This window comes from Rhincodon typus, chromosome 28 (genome assembly GCF_021869965.1).
Source record: "Rhincodon typus isolate 14 chromosome 28, sRhiTyp1.1, whole genome shotgun sequence".
NCBI lineage: Eukaryota > Metazoa > Chordata > Chondrichthyes > Orectolobiformes > Rhincodontidae > Rhincodon > Rhincodon typus.
Genome location: NC_063359.1, coordinates 15,241,296 through 15,256,013, shown reverse-complemented (window position 1 = coordinate 15,256,013; position 14,718 = coordinate 15,241,296). Strand labels below are relative to the sequence as shown.

Here is a 14,718-nt window from a genome sequence, read left to right as displayed (position 1 = left end):
CAGATTCTCCAGCATCTGCAGTTCCTACTATCTCTCACTTAACTGTGCTACCTTATGATTGGAAACAGCAGAGAGAAATTTGTAGAATTAATGTGTGCCGCTGCCCTGTGCTTTCACAAAACTGCCTTTGCCAATATGAATTATACGTCCTGTAGCTGTGAGAAAAATGTTGCCTTGGTTTGCTAAGGTCTCCCACAGACCTAGTTCATGGGTTCATGTCCCTGGCATTTGTGGACTACACGGATGTGCCATAACCTTTGGTGACCATGAATACAATCCCATTAATTTGCGCCTATCACTGATACCAAAAAAATGACAATGTGTTCTGTTATCAATGATGGATGAATCCAGCAGATGCTGAAAATATCCGAAATGAGAGCCTGGCCAGTGTTGCTGTATCTGGGCTTCAAAAACTAGTTGTCAGTCCTTATGATTTGAAATTCTTTGATTGCTCTGGGTGCAGGTTTAGTATAGTGACCGGTAAGACACAGTTTCAATTCCTGATCTAACCTGGGTTTTATGATTAGCCACAATAAACCTGGGTGAGGGCAGTGAAAATGTCAGTCAGGATTCGATGACAAAGTTTGTTTTCAAACGCACCACGGAGGTACAAATAGTACTGAGTATTTGGAGTCTAAAATTGGATGAACTACTTTGTAACCTTGCACCCTTGACCTGAAAAGAGTTTTTCATATGGAGTAAAAGCAGTACTTTGCGGAGATTGTGCAAATCTGTTGCTGACCTTGACTTAGATCTTGCTGAAAAGAGGATAGATACTTTTTTTGAACCAGCAAGGAGACAAAATGAGTGACAATCGATTCATGCTAAGCTTGTCCATCTCCTGATGGATGATTAATTGTTGTCTTTGATGGTCTAAGTCACTCTGCAGCCTGCTCTCTGGGGAGGGATGCTGTGTTTGCAAATCTCAGTGTAAAATAAAATAAATTTACCTGATTAAAATAATATTCTCCTGAGACCTGGGAAAGTAACTTTTATTTTGACATGTTTACTGTTAAGAATTTGTCATCACAAGTTACCAGATAACTACATCAATTCCAGTGTTCTATATCTTTTTAAATACAATTCACTTTTCAAACTAGAAATGGAAACAGCTATCAAGATTGCAGCGGAGCCTAATTGCATTCCTGTTTGTCTTCATGGTTGTTTGTGGTATTGCAGCATACCCTAACCTGTCTGAACGATGGCAAGGTAGGAACCCTCCCAGCCTTTTGGACTGGAGTTTTTCTTATGCTGCCAGTTTGAGCACGGTTCCACAATGATAGGACAATTTTGCTTAAAGGTATTGAGGTGATAATGATGCAATTTTTTTATGTTAGGCGTATGTTCAGGGGAAATGTATGCAATTGAGTTCAAACAGAAGCAAATATAAATACTCAGCAAGTCAGGCTGTATCAGTGGAGGGAGAAACAGAGTTAATGTCATAACTTTTGGTTAGAGCTTGAACATTGGCCTTGATTTTGCATGAAGTAGTATAGTAAGGTTAGCAGTGCTCATTATTGTTATTATTATAGAGTAAATGTGACAGCAACTTCCTGAGCCTGTGTATGTGTGTTTAAAAATGGAAATCCAAAATATTGTAGCCTGAGTTAAAGCACATCCTGTGGAGGAATACATATCAGCCCTAGCTGCAGAAACAATGCTGAAATCAATGCAGCAGGTGAAGTTTGGGATACTGATTCAGTAGTTACTGACTAAACACACTAGAAAATGTTGGGGCAAGTGTCTTCATGTATAAGTGAATTTTGAATGCCATGCTTGTGGTAAGTGCTGTCAAACAACTCCTCTGTCCCTGATAAATTGATGTTGCCAAGTTCTTCAGAATTTTCTTAATGTTGGAGATTTTAATTTTTACTATTCCTTCTGCCTTTTGTATATCTGTCCCTTATTTCTGTTTTTTTCTCAATCTTTGTTTTGCTTTATGTGCCAATTCTAACATTAAATAAAATTAAATTCTGTTTCCTCGGTTTTGGTTTTACTGTCAGGGGTAATGTATCCCCTGATGTGGGTTCTATCCTAGAAATGGTCATGAGATGAGATGGTGAAAATTCATATTCAAAGCTTCATCGAAGGCTTGTAGGGATCTGTTAGCATGATAAATCGCAAGCTCTGCTGCTTCACTGACTGCAAACTGTTAACTCTTTTTCTCTCTCTCTCCATTGATGCTGCCCGACCTTCTGAGTATTTCCAGCATTTTCTGTTTTTAGTTCCAATTTCTGTAACATTCTTTAAATATATTAAGGGAGAACGTCTTGAGGCCATTGCTGTTCTTTCCTCTCCATTGTTTGCATTTAGCTTCTTGAACTGGTTTTAACTTCCACAGCCTGAACTTTTGCAGTGCGTTTAGTCTGCTGCTGCAGACTAAACTCCATTGGCAGCAGGTTTTACTTTTAGCTCAGCTGTGAAAGGTTAGACTAGCTGATAAGTGGCCCAGAAGGTAGATTTGTGCAGACTGAATAATAGTGAAATGTTAATGCAGCCTACTCTTAATGTGAAAGTGCTTACTTGAAACTGTCTGTTAAATATGTGTTGAACTCATTTGCAAAAAGGCCCTCCTGTACATTTTATTAACATCACTGAAATCTGCTGTAAAATTTTGAATTATTTATGCAAAAAAACACAAAATTCAAATTAAAAGAAATTAATTATAATATATTTCCCTTCATTTCTTTTTTCTTTCTGTGAGGCCCATAGTGGTTGGCTGTAGTCGTTTGTTCTCATGTTGATTTTTTTTTTTTGTAAGTTTTTGTTTCTTGCCCCTTTGGTAAATCATTCTGTTTGGCATCTCCTCATAATTGCACTGACTGAAGTCATGAATGGGAAAGTTGCAAATTCCAAATCTTGTTATAACTGTTTGCTACAGCACGCTGGGGGCTTGACTGTATCATGTTATACCAGTGGTGTCTCTGAAGAAAAGGCTGTCCTTTGTACCATTAACAAAATGAAGAAAACAAGTCAACAAATGCTGAAATGTTGCAAATGATGTGCATCGGCTCCACCTATTTGATTTTAACACATTGCAATTTTCTCATCCCATCAGGCCTATTGAAGAAGCATTTAGCACACTTGTCTTCATTGCTCAGTCCTTTGAGTATAAGAGTTGGGATGTCATGTTGAGGTTGTATAGGACATTGGTGAGGCCTCTTCTGCAGTACTGTGTCCAGTTCTGTTGCCCTATTAAAGGGAGGATATTATTAAGCTAGAGAGGTTCAGAAGAGATTTACTAGGATGTTGCTGGGTATGGAAGGTTTGACTTATAAAGAAAGGCTGGATAGACTAGGACATTTTTCCACTGGAAAGTAGGACGTTGTTAGGTGACCTAACAGAGGTTTATAAAATCATGAGGGGTATAGATAATTTAATGGTGGATGTCTTTTCTCTGGGGTGCAGGGATTTCAAGACTGGGGGCATATTTTAAGGTGAGAGGAGAGAGATTTAAAAAAGACATGGGGGGCAAATTTTTTTACACAGTAGGTGGTTTGTGGGTGGAATGAACTTCCAGAGAAAGTAGAGGATGCAGCACAATGACAATGTTTAAAAGACCGTTAGTAAGTACACGAATAGGAAAGGTTTGGAGGAATATGGCCAGGAGCCGGCAGGTGGGATGAGTTTAGTTTGGAATTGTGTTTGGCATAGACTGGTTGGACTGAAGGGTCTGTTTCCTGCTGTATGGCTTTATGACTCTGAGTGCTACTTTTTGTTGCCAGGGTGGGGAATGAATTGAATGGCAATTCTTCTCAGCAGTCAGGTTTGAATGTAAATTGGTAGGGAGTCAGGCATAGGCCACGTGCCTCAACTCTGTCAGTGCATCAAGTACTTTGTTCTGTTTAACATCTCCTCTGAGTCTGACTGAATGGAATCATGAGGGGGAAGCTGCAAGTATCCAGTCAAATGCAAGGGCAACCTCATGAGGTGCAAACCAAACAATTCACAAGAATCCAAGGCATGTGTGTTCATACTGTTATTAGTTTACACAGAATTAATCTTTATGGCCAAACAAGTGTGATGTTTATGAAGCCCATGTGTAGCTTTTGAAAAGTAAATCTTATCTATTTCTTCCTTATTTTCCTCTCCTGTAGTCTCCCTGCACCACACATCCAGCCCGGCCAAGAGGACGGGATGGAGACCTACTCCCATGCCTCTGCTAAAGCACTGTAGGATCGTCATCTGACAGTAACGGGGTACTGTAGAAACTTTTACCTCACAGCACTTTGTGAATGCAGGCCTTGAAGTTTGGAAATAGTCTGACGTATCACCATTAACAACAAATGGTAGCAAACTAATCCCCAGATGCTGTTAATTTCTGTTTTGCTAAACTATATTCCCTTGAAAGGGAAAAGTGAGTTAAACAAATCTGGATCTCCCTAGATGCTAAAGGAGATGGAAATTATGTTAAAGAAGAAAGAGTGTGGTTATGACCAGCGTCAGGTAGAAAATACAATTGATAGCCAAGCTGAGTTCAAAAAGTTCAGAAGGGAGGTGCAAAAGGCAAATAAGAGAAGTGAAGAGGAATTATGAGAAAGGACTGGCATTCAACATGGAGCAACCACAAAGTCTTCTAAAAGCACATGAATGGTAAAAAGGTGGCAAAAGGAATAATCAGGCCAATTAGGGACCAAACATAGGCTTTACACATGGAAGCAGAAAGTGTGGCAGAGGTATTAATTGAATACTTTGCATCTGCCCCGGTCACGGTGACAGAGGAGGAAACTCTGTGCTCGGTGCTTAACGTTGATAGGGCGCTAGGACTAGATGAGATGCATCCACGAACATTTGAAGGAAGTGTGAGTGGAAAATGCATAGACACTAAAATCTTTCAATTTTCTCAGGATTTGAAGAGAGGGAGGGGCAAGATGAGTTAATTTGGAAGAGCCAGCATGGATTTGTTGAGGGAAAATTGAATCCAACTAACTTGCTGAATTTTTTGAGAATGTAACAGAGAGTTGATGAGGACACTTCTGTTAATGTTGTGCACGTGGCCTTCCATAAGGCGTTTGATATAGTACCACTCAATAGACTGTTGAGAAAAGTTAGAGCTTGTCGAGTAAAAGGGACAGTAGCAACATGGACACACAATTGGCTCAATGACAGGAAATAGTAGTGGTTAATGGGTATTCTTCAAGAATAGTTCAGGATGAAGTTTTGTAATAGAGTACCACATGGGCCCCTTTTTTCAAATATAATGATCTGGACGTTAGAATGCAGAAGACAGTTTCAAAGTTTGCAAATAGTATAAAACTTTGGAACATTGTTAACTGTGTTGAGGGCAGTGTAGAACTTCAAAGGACATTGACATGTTGATTGAGTGAGCAATAGGCAGCAGCCAAGTTCACTGTGGAGCATACAATTTTTGGTACCAAGAACGTGGAGAGCAGTATTAAATATGGGACAACTATTTCAAAGGATGTGCAGGAATAGAGAAATCTTGGTGTGTACATGTATACGTCTTTAAAAATAGCAGCACATGTAGAAGGAGCAGTAAGTAAAACAAACAGTATTCTAGGCTTCAATAGTAGCCATTGGAGGACAGGTTCAAGGAACCACTTGTTCCTGTATTCCAATGAAGGTACTGCATGCACATTCTCTTTTCTTTCTTCATGTGCTTTTCTGTAACTGTTTAAAGCTTTATGCAGTTACAGATCAGGAGCTGTACTTAATTAAAGGAAGGGTGCTCAGTTTAAGTTATTGAAATTTTACATTGCTGTGCTTAATGCAAAGTTGGTAAATGTTCCTGATTAATAACACAATTTTATTATACCAAAAGAATTGAAGCCTTATTGTCATATGACATGCTAGTGAATGAATACTTGTCTTTTGTGCATGTCATCCCCAGTTTTCTTATGTCAAGGAACTCGGATAAGGGTTTTTATTTGCAGTATTTCTTTTCATATCCCATGGTTCTAGCAGTGCATAGTTCACGTGCAAGTCCAAAAAAAATTTTCCTCGGATCATCATGTGATTGTCATAGAATTACAAACTTCAGTGAATATAGATTTGGGATTGATGTGTTTGTATTCTATCCTGCCTGAATTTCTCAATAATGGCCAGTTTCCTTTGTTCTGCCTTACTCACCTGTATGATATTTCTATGCATTCTTAATGGACTTCAATTAACCATCAAATCTCAGAGGAATTTTAAATAAAGTTAAGTGAAATACAGGGCATGTACAAAAACATACACAGAGCAGTGAGTTTGCAATTACGACATGCATTCTTAACGGCTAAAGATGGTCAGTACTCTTGTTTGCTTGCTAAAAGTTGATTGTAGCTTGTGTTGTTTATCTACCTTTGTATTAGAAAATACTGTGATATTTCAGGAAGCGAGGGCATAGGGAGGAATTTGATTTTACCTCTGCCAAATAAGCTTCTCTGTGAACTAAAGTGCATCAGTATTAAAATTAGATTCGATCTTTTCCATGCCTTTCTAACTTTTACATATTTTATATTAGAATATACTACAAAGGTATTTGCAACTTTTTTCCTGGCAAAGTAGCACAATATATTTATTAATTGTAATCTTAAAGATGTTGACATTCGGATTTGTAGATGTAAATTGCACAGTCTTTGACAAAATGGTTTGTGAAAACATGGAGCATCACTGGCATAATCCCTGGAAGACTTCAGTTTGCGAAATATTGCTCCTGTGGTATATAAATTGAGAATTTGCAATTGGTCATTTCATGTGTAGTTTTAAGTGGTGGAGCAAGGGAAATATTTTCTTAATTAGCATTAAGGAGCAGCCATCCTTATTATGGTCAATGTCAAGTAACAACAGAAGTAGTTATCTTTGAAACCCTGCTGCTGCTTTCCTGTGTTTGCTGCAGTTTTCCTCTCTCTCTAATTTACTTGTTTCCCTGGCAACAATGAATGTCATTTTGGGACTGGGTGACTGCTCAATTTCAGGAGCTGTTGGCTTGGATTAGTTCTAAGATTGGCACTGCCTCAGTTGACCAACTTGAGCATCAAACATCACAAACAATTCGTTGAGATTAATTTTTCAGCAATGACAAGTTCAAACGTTGAAGTGTGAGACTGTGCCTTGGTTTTCCGGGGAGTATACGTAATGGATTGTACTAAAGCTTGTTAAAATGTTAAAAGCATGTTTATTTGTGTTTTGCAGTTGAAAGTTACCACAATGGAGAGTTGAAGCAAGCTGAGCCAGCAGTTGGCCCAAGAGTGGCTGTGCTATTACCCAAGGCACCGGCTATCACACAGCCACAGGTAACTGAACAACCAGTTAGAAGTGGTTGTAATCAAATCTCGCATTAAGTTTATTATGGCTACTTTGAGTTTCACAGAATATTGGACATAACCAAGGCTATTTGTTTGAGTTGTAAGTACTGATGATGGCAGAAAACTGTCTTGGAGAAGATAGTGAACTAGTCAGAGGAACTAAATTACCAGTTGAGTCTTTAAAAAAACCCCAAGGTTACTCACTGCCTAGCATGTAACTCACATTCAGTAAAAGGATTTATTTCAAAGTATAGGAAAGTGAAAACTATCAGCTTTATTTCCTTGTCATATTAAGTGTTTTTTCCTTGGGGCACAGAAAATAATTGGGTGCAGGGCCTCAGTATTTATCGCCAGGAGTGGCTTGGTAGCACTGAGCTGGCCGAGTTGTGAAGGGCATAGCTGCCTGACTGGACTGGTGAACAAGTCTCCTGATTCCTTCATTCTCACCCCTCGTGGATGATGGAATCCATGGCAATGTCAGGAAGAATGATAATCTCCCAGTTTTTGAGGCGACGAGATCTTGTCTTCACACTTGAGGGCAGTTTCCTTCTTGTTACTTTGCATTATCATTGTGCTAAATAGGACAGGTTCAGATTGATCTAGCAGCTCATAATTGTGCATGTATGAGTCGTTAGCAACAGTAGCACTGTAGTCTGCCACAGAATGTATTTTTCACTTTCCAAAATTTGAATGGTTCTGGTTCAAGGAGAATTTCAAAAAAATACATGCTGGAAGCAACACCAGGCATACCTAAAAATACTAGTCTGCCTGGCAATGTAGTAACACAGAATTAAATGCATACTAGAACTGGAGTCAGCATGCATTTGGCCAATCTGAGTGATCCCACAATGAACAGATCATTTAAAGCTCAGTAGTCTTGCCTCATCAAGTTGTCAGTTCTGGTGGGGATTTAAACAACTGATGACATCCCCCTCCTCAATGACAGTCCAGCCAGTGGGTGCATGCGTAAGACCAGCATGAAGCAGTAGCAGCCACCCTCAGCCAGAAATGCCGAAAGGGTGATTCATCTCGGCCTCCTTTCCCCGCTATTACAGAAACCAGACTTCAGCCAATTCAGTTCATTAATGTCATATCAAGAAGCTGCTGATTATACTGGATATGGCAAAGGCTATGGGTCCTGGTAAGTCCTTAGCTGCAGTGCTGAAGACCTGTGCTCCCAAACAAGTTACTTCTAATCAAGTTGTTCAGTACATCTGCAACATTGGCACGTACCCATTGAAGTGGAAAATTGTCCAGTCCACAAAAAGCAGGACGAATCCAATCCATCCATTGCTGTCCTATCAGCTTGTTCTTAATCATCAGCGAAGTAATGGATGGTATTATCAATAGTGCTATCAAGTGGTGCTTACTCAACAATGAGCTGTTTACTGAAACTCGATTTGGTTTCTGCCTGGACTACTTAGTCGCAGACCATGTCTCAGCTGTGGTCCAAACGTACACAAAAGATAGTTGAGCAGAAATTCAAATAAATCAACCATATTAATGTATTGGGACAGCAAGAGCAGATCAGAGGCTGGGTATGGGCCAATGGGCCAAGGAGTGGCAGATCGAGTTTAATTCAGATAAGTGTGAGGTGTTGCATTTTCGTAAGGCAAGGTAGGGCCCTGGAAGTGTTGCCGAACAAAGAGACCTGGGGTTTAGTTGCATGGTTCCTTGAAAGTGGAGTCACAGGTAGACAGGGTGGTGAAGAAGGCATTTGGCATGCTTGTCTTCATTGTTAAGAACATTGAGTATAGGAGTTGGGACGGAATATTGGTGATTTTAGTGTACATTTTTAGCGTACTTTTTACAATTCAAGTCCCCCATCTGTAAGAAGGATGTTGTTAAACTGGAGAGGATACAGAAAAGATTCACAAGGATGTTGCTGGGACTGGAGGGTTTGAGTTATAAGGAGAGGCTGAATAGTTTGCGGCTTTCTACCCTGGAGTGTCGGAGGCTGAGGGTTGACCTTACAGAGGTTTATAAAATCATGAGAGGCATGGATAGGGTGGAAAGCTAAGGTATTTTTCCTGTGGTGGGGGAGTCCAAAACCAGAGGGCACAGATTTCAGGTGAGAGGGGAATTGTTTAAAAAGGATGTGAGGGATAACATTTTCACGCAGAGGGTGGTGCGTGTATGGTAGGAGTTGCCAGAGGAAGTGGTGCAGGCAGGTGCAATTACAACGCCTAATAGGCATCTAGATGGATGTATGAATAGGAAGGGTTTAGAGGGATATGGGCCAAATGGGACTAGTTGAGATTGGGATATCTAGTTGTTGAGGATGAGTTGAACCGATGAGTTAAACCAGTCTGTTTCAGTGCTGTATGGCTCTATGACTCTGACTGTAAGTAACTCAGCTCTTGTCTTCCTAAAGTCAGTCCGCTAGCTGCAAGGCACAAGTCAGCAGTGCAATTGATGGAATAATCTTCACTTATCAGAATGAATCCTGCTCCATCAACACTTAAAAAACTCGTCATCCAGAACAAACTATCTTGCTTGATCAGTACCCCATCCATAATCTTAAAGGTTCACTCCCTTCAAAACCAGTGTACAGTGGCAGCAGTATATATCATCTCCAAGATGAACTGCAGCAACCTGTCGATGTTTCTTTGACAGCACCTACAAAACCTGTGATCATTACTAATTGGGAGAACAAGCCAGCAGGTACTAGAATATTGCCATCTATAAATTTGACTCCACCTTGACTTAGGAAATATAGATGTTTGTCAGGTGACTCTGGATCAAAATGCTGAAGCTCCCAGTTGAACAATGCTGCAAATACCTTCATCACATGGGCTGTATTAGTTCTGCAAGGCAGCTCACTACCACCTCCTCCAGGGTAATTATCGATGGACAATAAATAATAGCCTTGCCAGCAACACCCACATCCTGGGAAGGAAGAAATAAAAAAAAATTTACTACTTTTATGATCTGCTGTTGCTTAATATTCTATCAAAGATTTGGGCAATTGTACATTCATTAATAATAATTTTAATAAAGCAGAAATGTATTTGTATTCATTGTTGGAGTGTTAAATAACATGTTTTTCTTAGTAACATAAAATTATGAATTGTAATCATGAATTATAGCTTATTTTGGATCAGTAAATGATATTCTTTTTCATGGACTGAACAGAGCTGGTATAGATACAGATATTTCCTTTTCTATGACAAATATAGAGTTATAGGAGTTATATTAGCCACTCTTTAGCAGTTGGGTGTCTTTTAATCCAGAAACCTCGAAGACCAAATCTGAATAAGAGAGGACCACCATTTTTACAGAAGAGATTATCAAAGAAAGAAAATGCAGAGGAACCCAAAATCAATAAGGAAGAAAATGAAGCTCAAGTCATACCCAATGACCAGGAGGAGGAGAAAGATATTACGATCAGGTACTTGAATAATACCCTAGCACCACTCGTGTTTTATCAGTGTCCTTCAAGATGCACGTTCTTCATTTTCATAATCACAAGTCCAGCCACAGTGGAATGGCTGGATCACTACATGTGGATGTCTGTGCTGTCTGTAGAGCATTGAAAATATTGTTTCTTGTTTCTTTCCATTCTGTAAAACATGTTTTCTTTTTCTAGTTTTGATAAATATAAGCAATGGAAGTTGTCTTCTCATTAAAAGGTCTTTTTACATTGATCCCTTCTGATCTCAAATGGAATTCTTTCGTCTTTGCTGTTACTAAAGCTGCTTTCCAGAAGTTTGTTTTCTCTTTTGTGTAAAACACTTATTTTCACTTAATAACTCATGCATGTATTTATAAAGTCCAAGTTCTTCTGAAATCTGAACATGTAACACTTGGCTGTAGAACTGGGCATAATTTTAGATATACCCCACTGGTTTTTGAAAAATCTTGAAGCTATGAAGCAAAATTAAGTTTTTTAGGCTTGCCTTTACTTGCAACTTTTCGGATTAGATCCTTGATATTTGTTTCCCACCTCTCTTCTGTCCCCAGCCTGTTTGAAATGCCTGTGCTTTTTCTTCACTATAATCATTAATCAGCTGTTTTCTTTCCACTTCTATGTCTGTGGACTGAATTTTGCCAGAAACTGACTGTCAATTTCAGCGAATTTCATGGAGGGTTTCTCTCTATGAGCCTTAGTGAATTTTCCCATGCTGTTTTGTGCAGCTGGTCTCATTAGCTGTGCACCACCCTCTCCCGCATGAAACTACAGCTGCATTTACTTGCCGTACCCAACTCCTAAGCATCTGCAGATCCCTGAACGTAAACCCCCAGTACAACTACCTACCTTTCGCTCAGCAATGATAGAAGTACTCTCCACTGCTTGGAACTTTCGGAATTCCTGGTGCCGGTCCCATTTTTAAATTCCAGCCATGCACCAAGTCAAGCAAAATTAATTTATACCTTCTCCTGCAGGACAAGTTAAACTCTCAGCAAGGACATCGGTCCTGGCTCTGCATAGTCACAATCATTCCATCTTGTACAGTTTCCTCTTTCTTAGAACCTGCTCATACACAAGAATTTTAATGCTTTCTTCCTGCGCCACTTCTCCAACCATGCATTTGTCTTCATTTTCTTCATGTTTTAATACTCACTCATATACGGCGTTGGGAAGCAGAAGTGGGATTACGAGATTTGGGGTCTTGTTCCTAAATCTCTTTTGTGGGGTCTGAAAGGTTGCCTGAATTATCTCAACAGTTCCTGTATTTAAGTAATGCTTTTCAACATGGATCACCACTTCTGGCTGTTCCCTCAGGTGTCTTACCTGTTCTGTTTACTTTATCACCAAGGAAACAACATGCTTGTGGTTGCAGAAATGCCTATGTCCTTAACTAACAAATTCATTACGACTTCTCTACACTTTTTTTTCCCTGTGTGCATTCCAGCCATCCAGGCTACAGGGTGTTTGATGCCTGCTGCATCTTCAAAGGACTCATTACTCCTCAGCACTATCTGTATTTTCCTCCAGTAGTCACTTGCTTCCTCATCCCCTGGATGAATTGCAATGCTGCCAAATACTTAACAGTTTCCAAACCTTGGGAAACAGCAACTGGTGGCGCTCCCTAAGTACATCAATATCTAGGGCAAATGCTAATGCTGAGTTCCCACATAGACCAGTGAGGAACCATTGCATCCCGTTCTGCCATGGCAAATTCAGTGTCCTCTCAAATCGCTGAAATGCTGACCATGAAAACATTTAACACTGACTTTAAATAGGCCAGAGAAAGAATTATAGAACATGTTTTTTAATATTTGTTCATGGGTTGTGAGTGTTGCTGGTAGGGGATCAGCACTGGTTGCCCATCCCTCACTGTTTTCCCTGCAATTGAGTGTCTTCAGAGGGCAGTTAAGAGTCAATCACATTGCTGTGGTTCTGGAGTCACGTGAATATCAGACCAAAGAAGGACAGTAGATTTCCTTCCTAAAGGACGTTAGTGAAACCGGTTGGTTTTTATGGTAAGTGATATTTTCATGGTCACCACTCCTGAGACTCATTTTTAATTCCAGATTCAATTAATTGAATTTAAGTCCCAGGAGCAGCCAAAGTGGGATTTGAGCCCATCTCCCCAAACCTTAACCTTGGTCTCTGGATTATGAACGAATGATTTTATTGTCATGTGTATTTTACAGTTAGAAAAACAGTAAAATTCAAGATCGGTGCCATTTTGTGATTGCTATAATAAATTATTACAATAAAAGCAAAAATGCTACACATGCTGGAAATACAGGAAGTACTGGTGAAACTCAGCAGATCTGGCAGCAGCTGTGGAGAGAAGAAAAGTTAATGTTTCAAGTCTGATATGACTTCAGTTCTGAAGAGTCAAATCAGACTTAGAATGTTAACTCTGTTTCTCTCTCCAAAGATGCTGCCAGACGTGATAAAATTTCCTAGCATTTTTTATTTTCATTACTTCTGGATTACTAGTCCAGTGACATTGCTACTCCATCATGTTTTGCTAATCTGATTTTTAAAGACTGAGATGATAAAATAGTTAACTGAAAATACTGGAATTGGAATATTAGTATCGTAGCAATCCAAAACATACTTAAAATTGCCACCAGTTGAAGAATCAACGAAAAAACAATGAAAAAAACGTACAAATGATGTGTAGGCACCCAACAGGCCGCTCCCTCTGTGATTATGATGTTGGTTTGAAGTTTCTTTCCTTGACTCTGTTCAATTCTGACTGTGATCTCCTGCACTGTTTTTTCCTCAACCATGCTTTCTCTGCACTCGTACAGAAGCAACCTACCAATAAGCATCATGTCTTTACTTACAGCTGGCGTGGAATGAAGATTGAACCTGAGCAAGTTAATCCAGCTTTACCTGACACAAAAAAAGGGGAGCCTGTCCCTAATGAAACCATCAAAGAACCAGGTAGCATGACCATATTAAAAACGTGCATACTGGTTGTTAAAACCTTTCAGTCTAATGTCATTATAGTCTACAGAGTAATTAACTAACAATGAAGAACTGAAGAATTGAGGACAGGTAGATCAGTCTGAAAGATTGTGCCAAGGTTTAAACTTTTGGTTAGCTATACTTAATCACTGTGATGTAGCTAAAATTGGAGTAGATATCAAATTGAAGAATTTCAGAAACCTCGGGATTAATTTGGAATCTGAGGTACTTGAATTAGTGAAAAATTAAACAGTCTTGCCACCTGAGATATTGACCAGACAATGCCGTTTAGTTTATTATCTGGATTCTTGGAGTCTGTCAGTTTAGCAAGTTTGAAACCTGAATTTTATTTTGAGGTGTGCATTTGCTTATTTAAGTAATCATGTCTGAGGAGAGCGTTTAATTTTATGGGCAAAAATGTTTTTTTTTTGTAAAAAGACACAATTTTTCCTGAGCTGATCTCTTTCTGATTCTTAGAGATGTTCAACACTCGTATATTCTCTCACTATTGCAACACCAGAGTCATTGACTCACTGTATAGCAACATCATAGATTTGGTAGTGCTTTCCTTGGTTGGCCTTGTTAGGCTTTTTTTTCTATTTACTCAGTTTATATTCTAGAAAATGAACATTTAATATTCCTCGTTAGCTATTTTCTATCAAGTGGACTGTGCCTCGAACTGTTTCTGGTAAATAATCCTTTCCTACTGTGTTATCTGTGTTTGGACAATGCAGCAGTAGGTAGATAATTATCTGTTTGCTGTCTTGAACAGGAATAAAATTATTAATGTTATAATACCAGATTTCATATCTTGCATTATCAGTACTTAACTATTTTGAGTTGCAGATCAACCACCCACAGTGTCACTGGCTACTTCGAATATCTAGTTCCTTTGATATTCACCTGCAGAGACATTGATCTAACTGCTGCTTTTCAAAGGCAGCATATACTTTCAGCAGAGATAACAAGGTGCAGGGCTGGATGAACACAGCAGGCCAAGCAGCATCATAGGAGCAGAAAGGCTGACGTTTCGGGCCTAGACCCTTCATCAGAAATGGGGGAGGGGAAGGGGGTTCTGAAATAAATAGGGAGAGA

General features: G+C 39.4%; 1 protein-coding gene across 2 annotated transcripts in view; it reads left to right on the top strand.

Moving 5' to 3' along the window:
• man1b1b (mannosidase, alpha, class 1B, member 1b) overlaps nucleotides 1-14,718 on the top strand; it is a 48,685-nt gene that overhangs the window by 5,945 nt on the left and 28,022 nt on the right. For both annotated transcript variants that reach the window (XM_020527284.2, XM_020527283.2), the window contains exons 3-6: nucleotides 1,101-1,209; nucleotides 7,138-7,238; nucleotides 10,484-10,641; nucleotides 13,502-13,599. In XM_020527284.2, coding sequence (XP_020382873.1) covers nucleotides 1,101-1,209; nucleotides 7,138-7,238; nucleotides 10,484-10,641; nucleotides 13,502-13,599 — 466 coding nt within the window. The remainder of the gene's footprint in view (nucleotides 1-1,100; nucleotides 1,210-7,137; nucleotides 7,239-10,483; nucleotides 10,642-13,501; nucleotides 13,600-14,718) is intronic.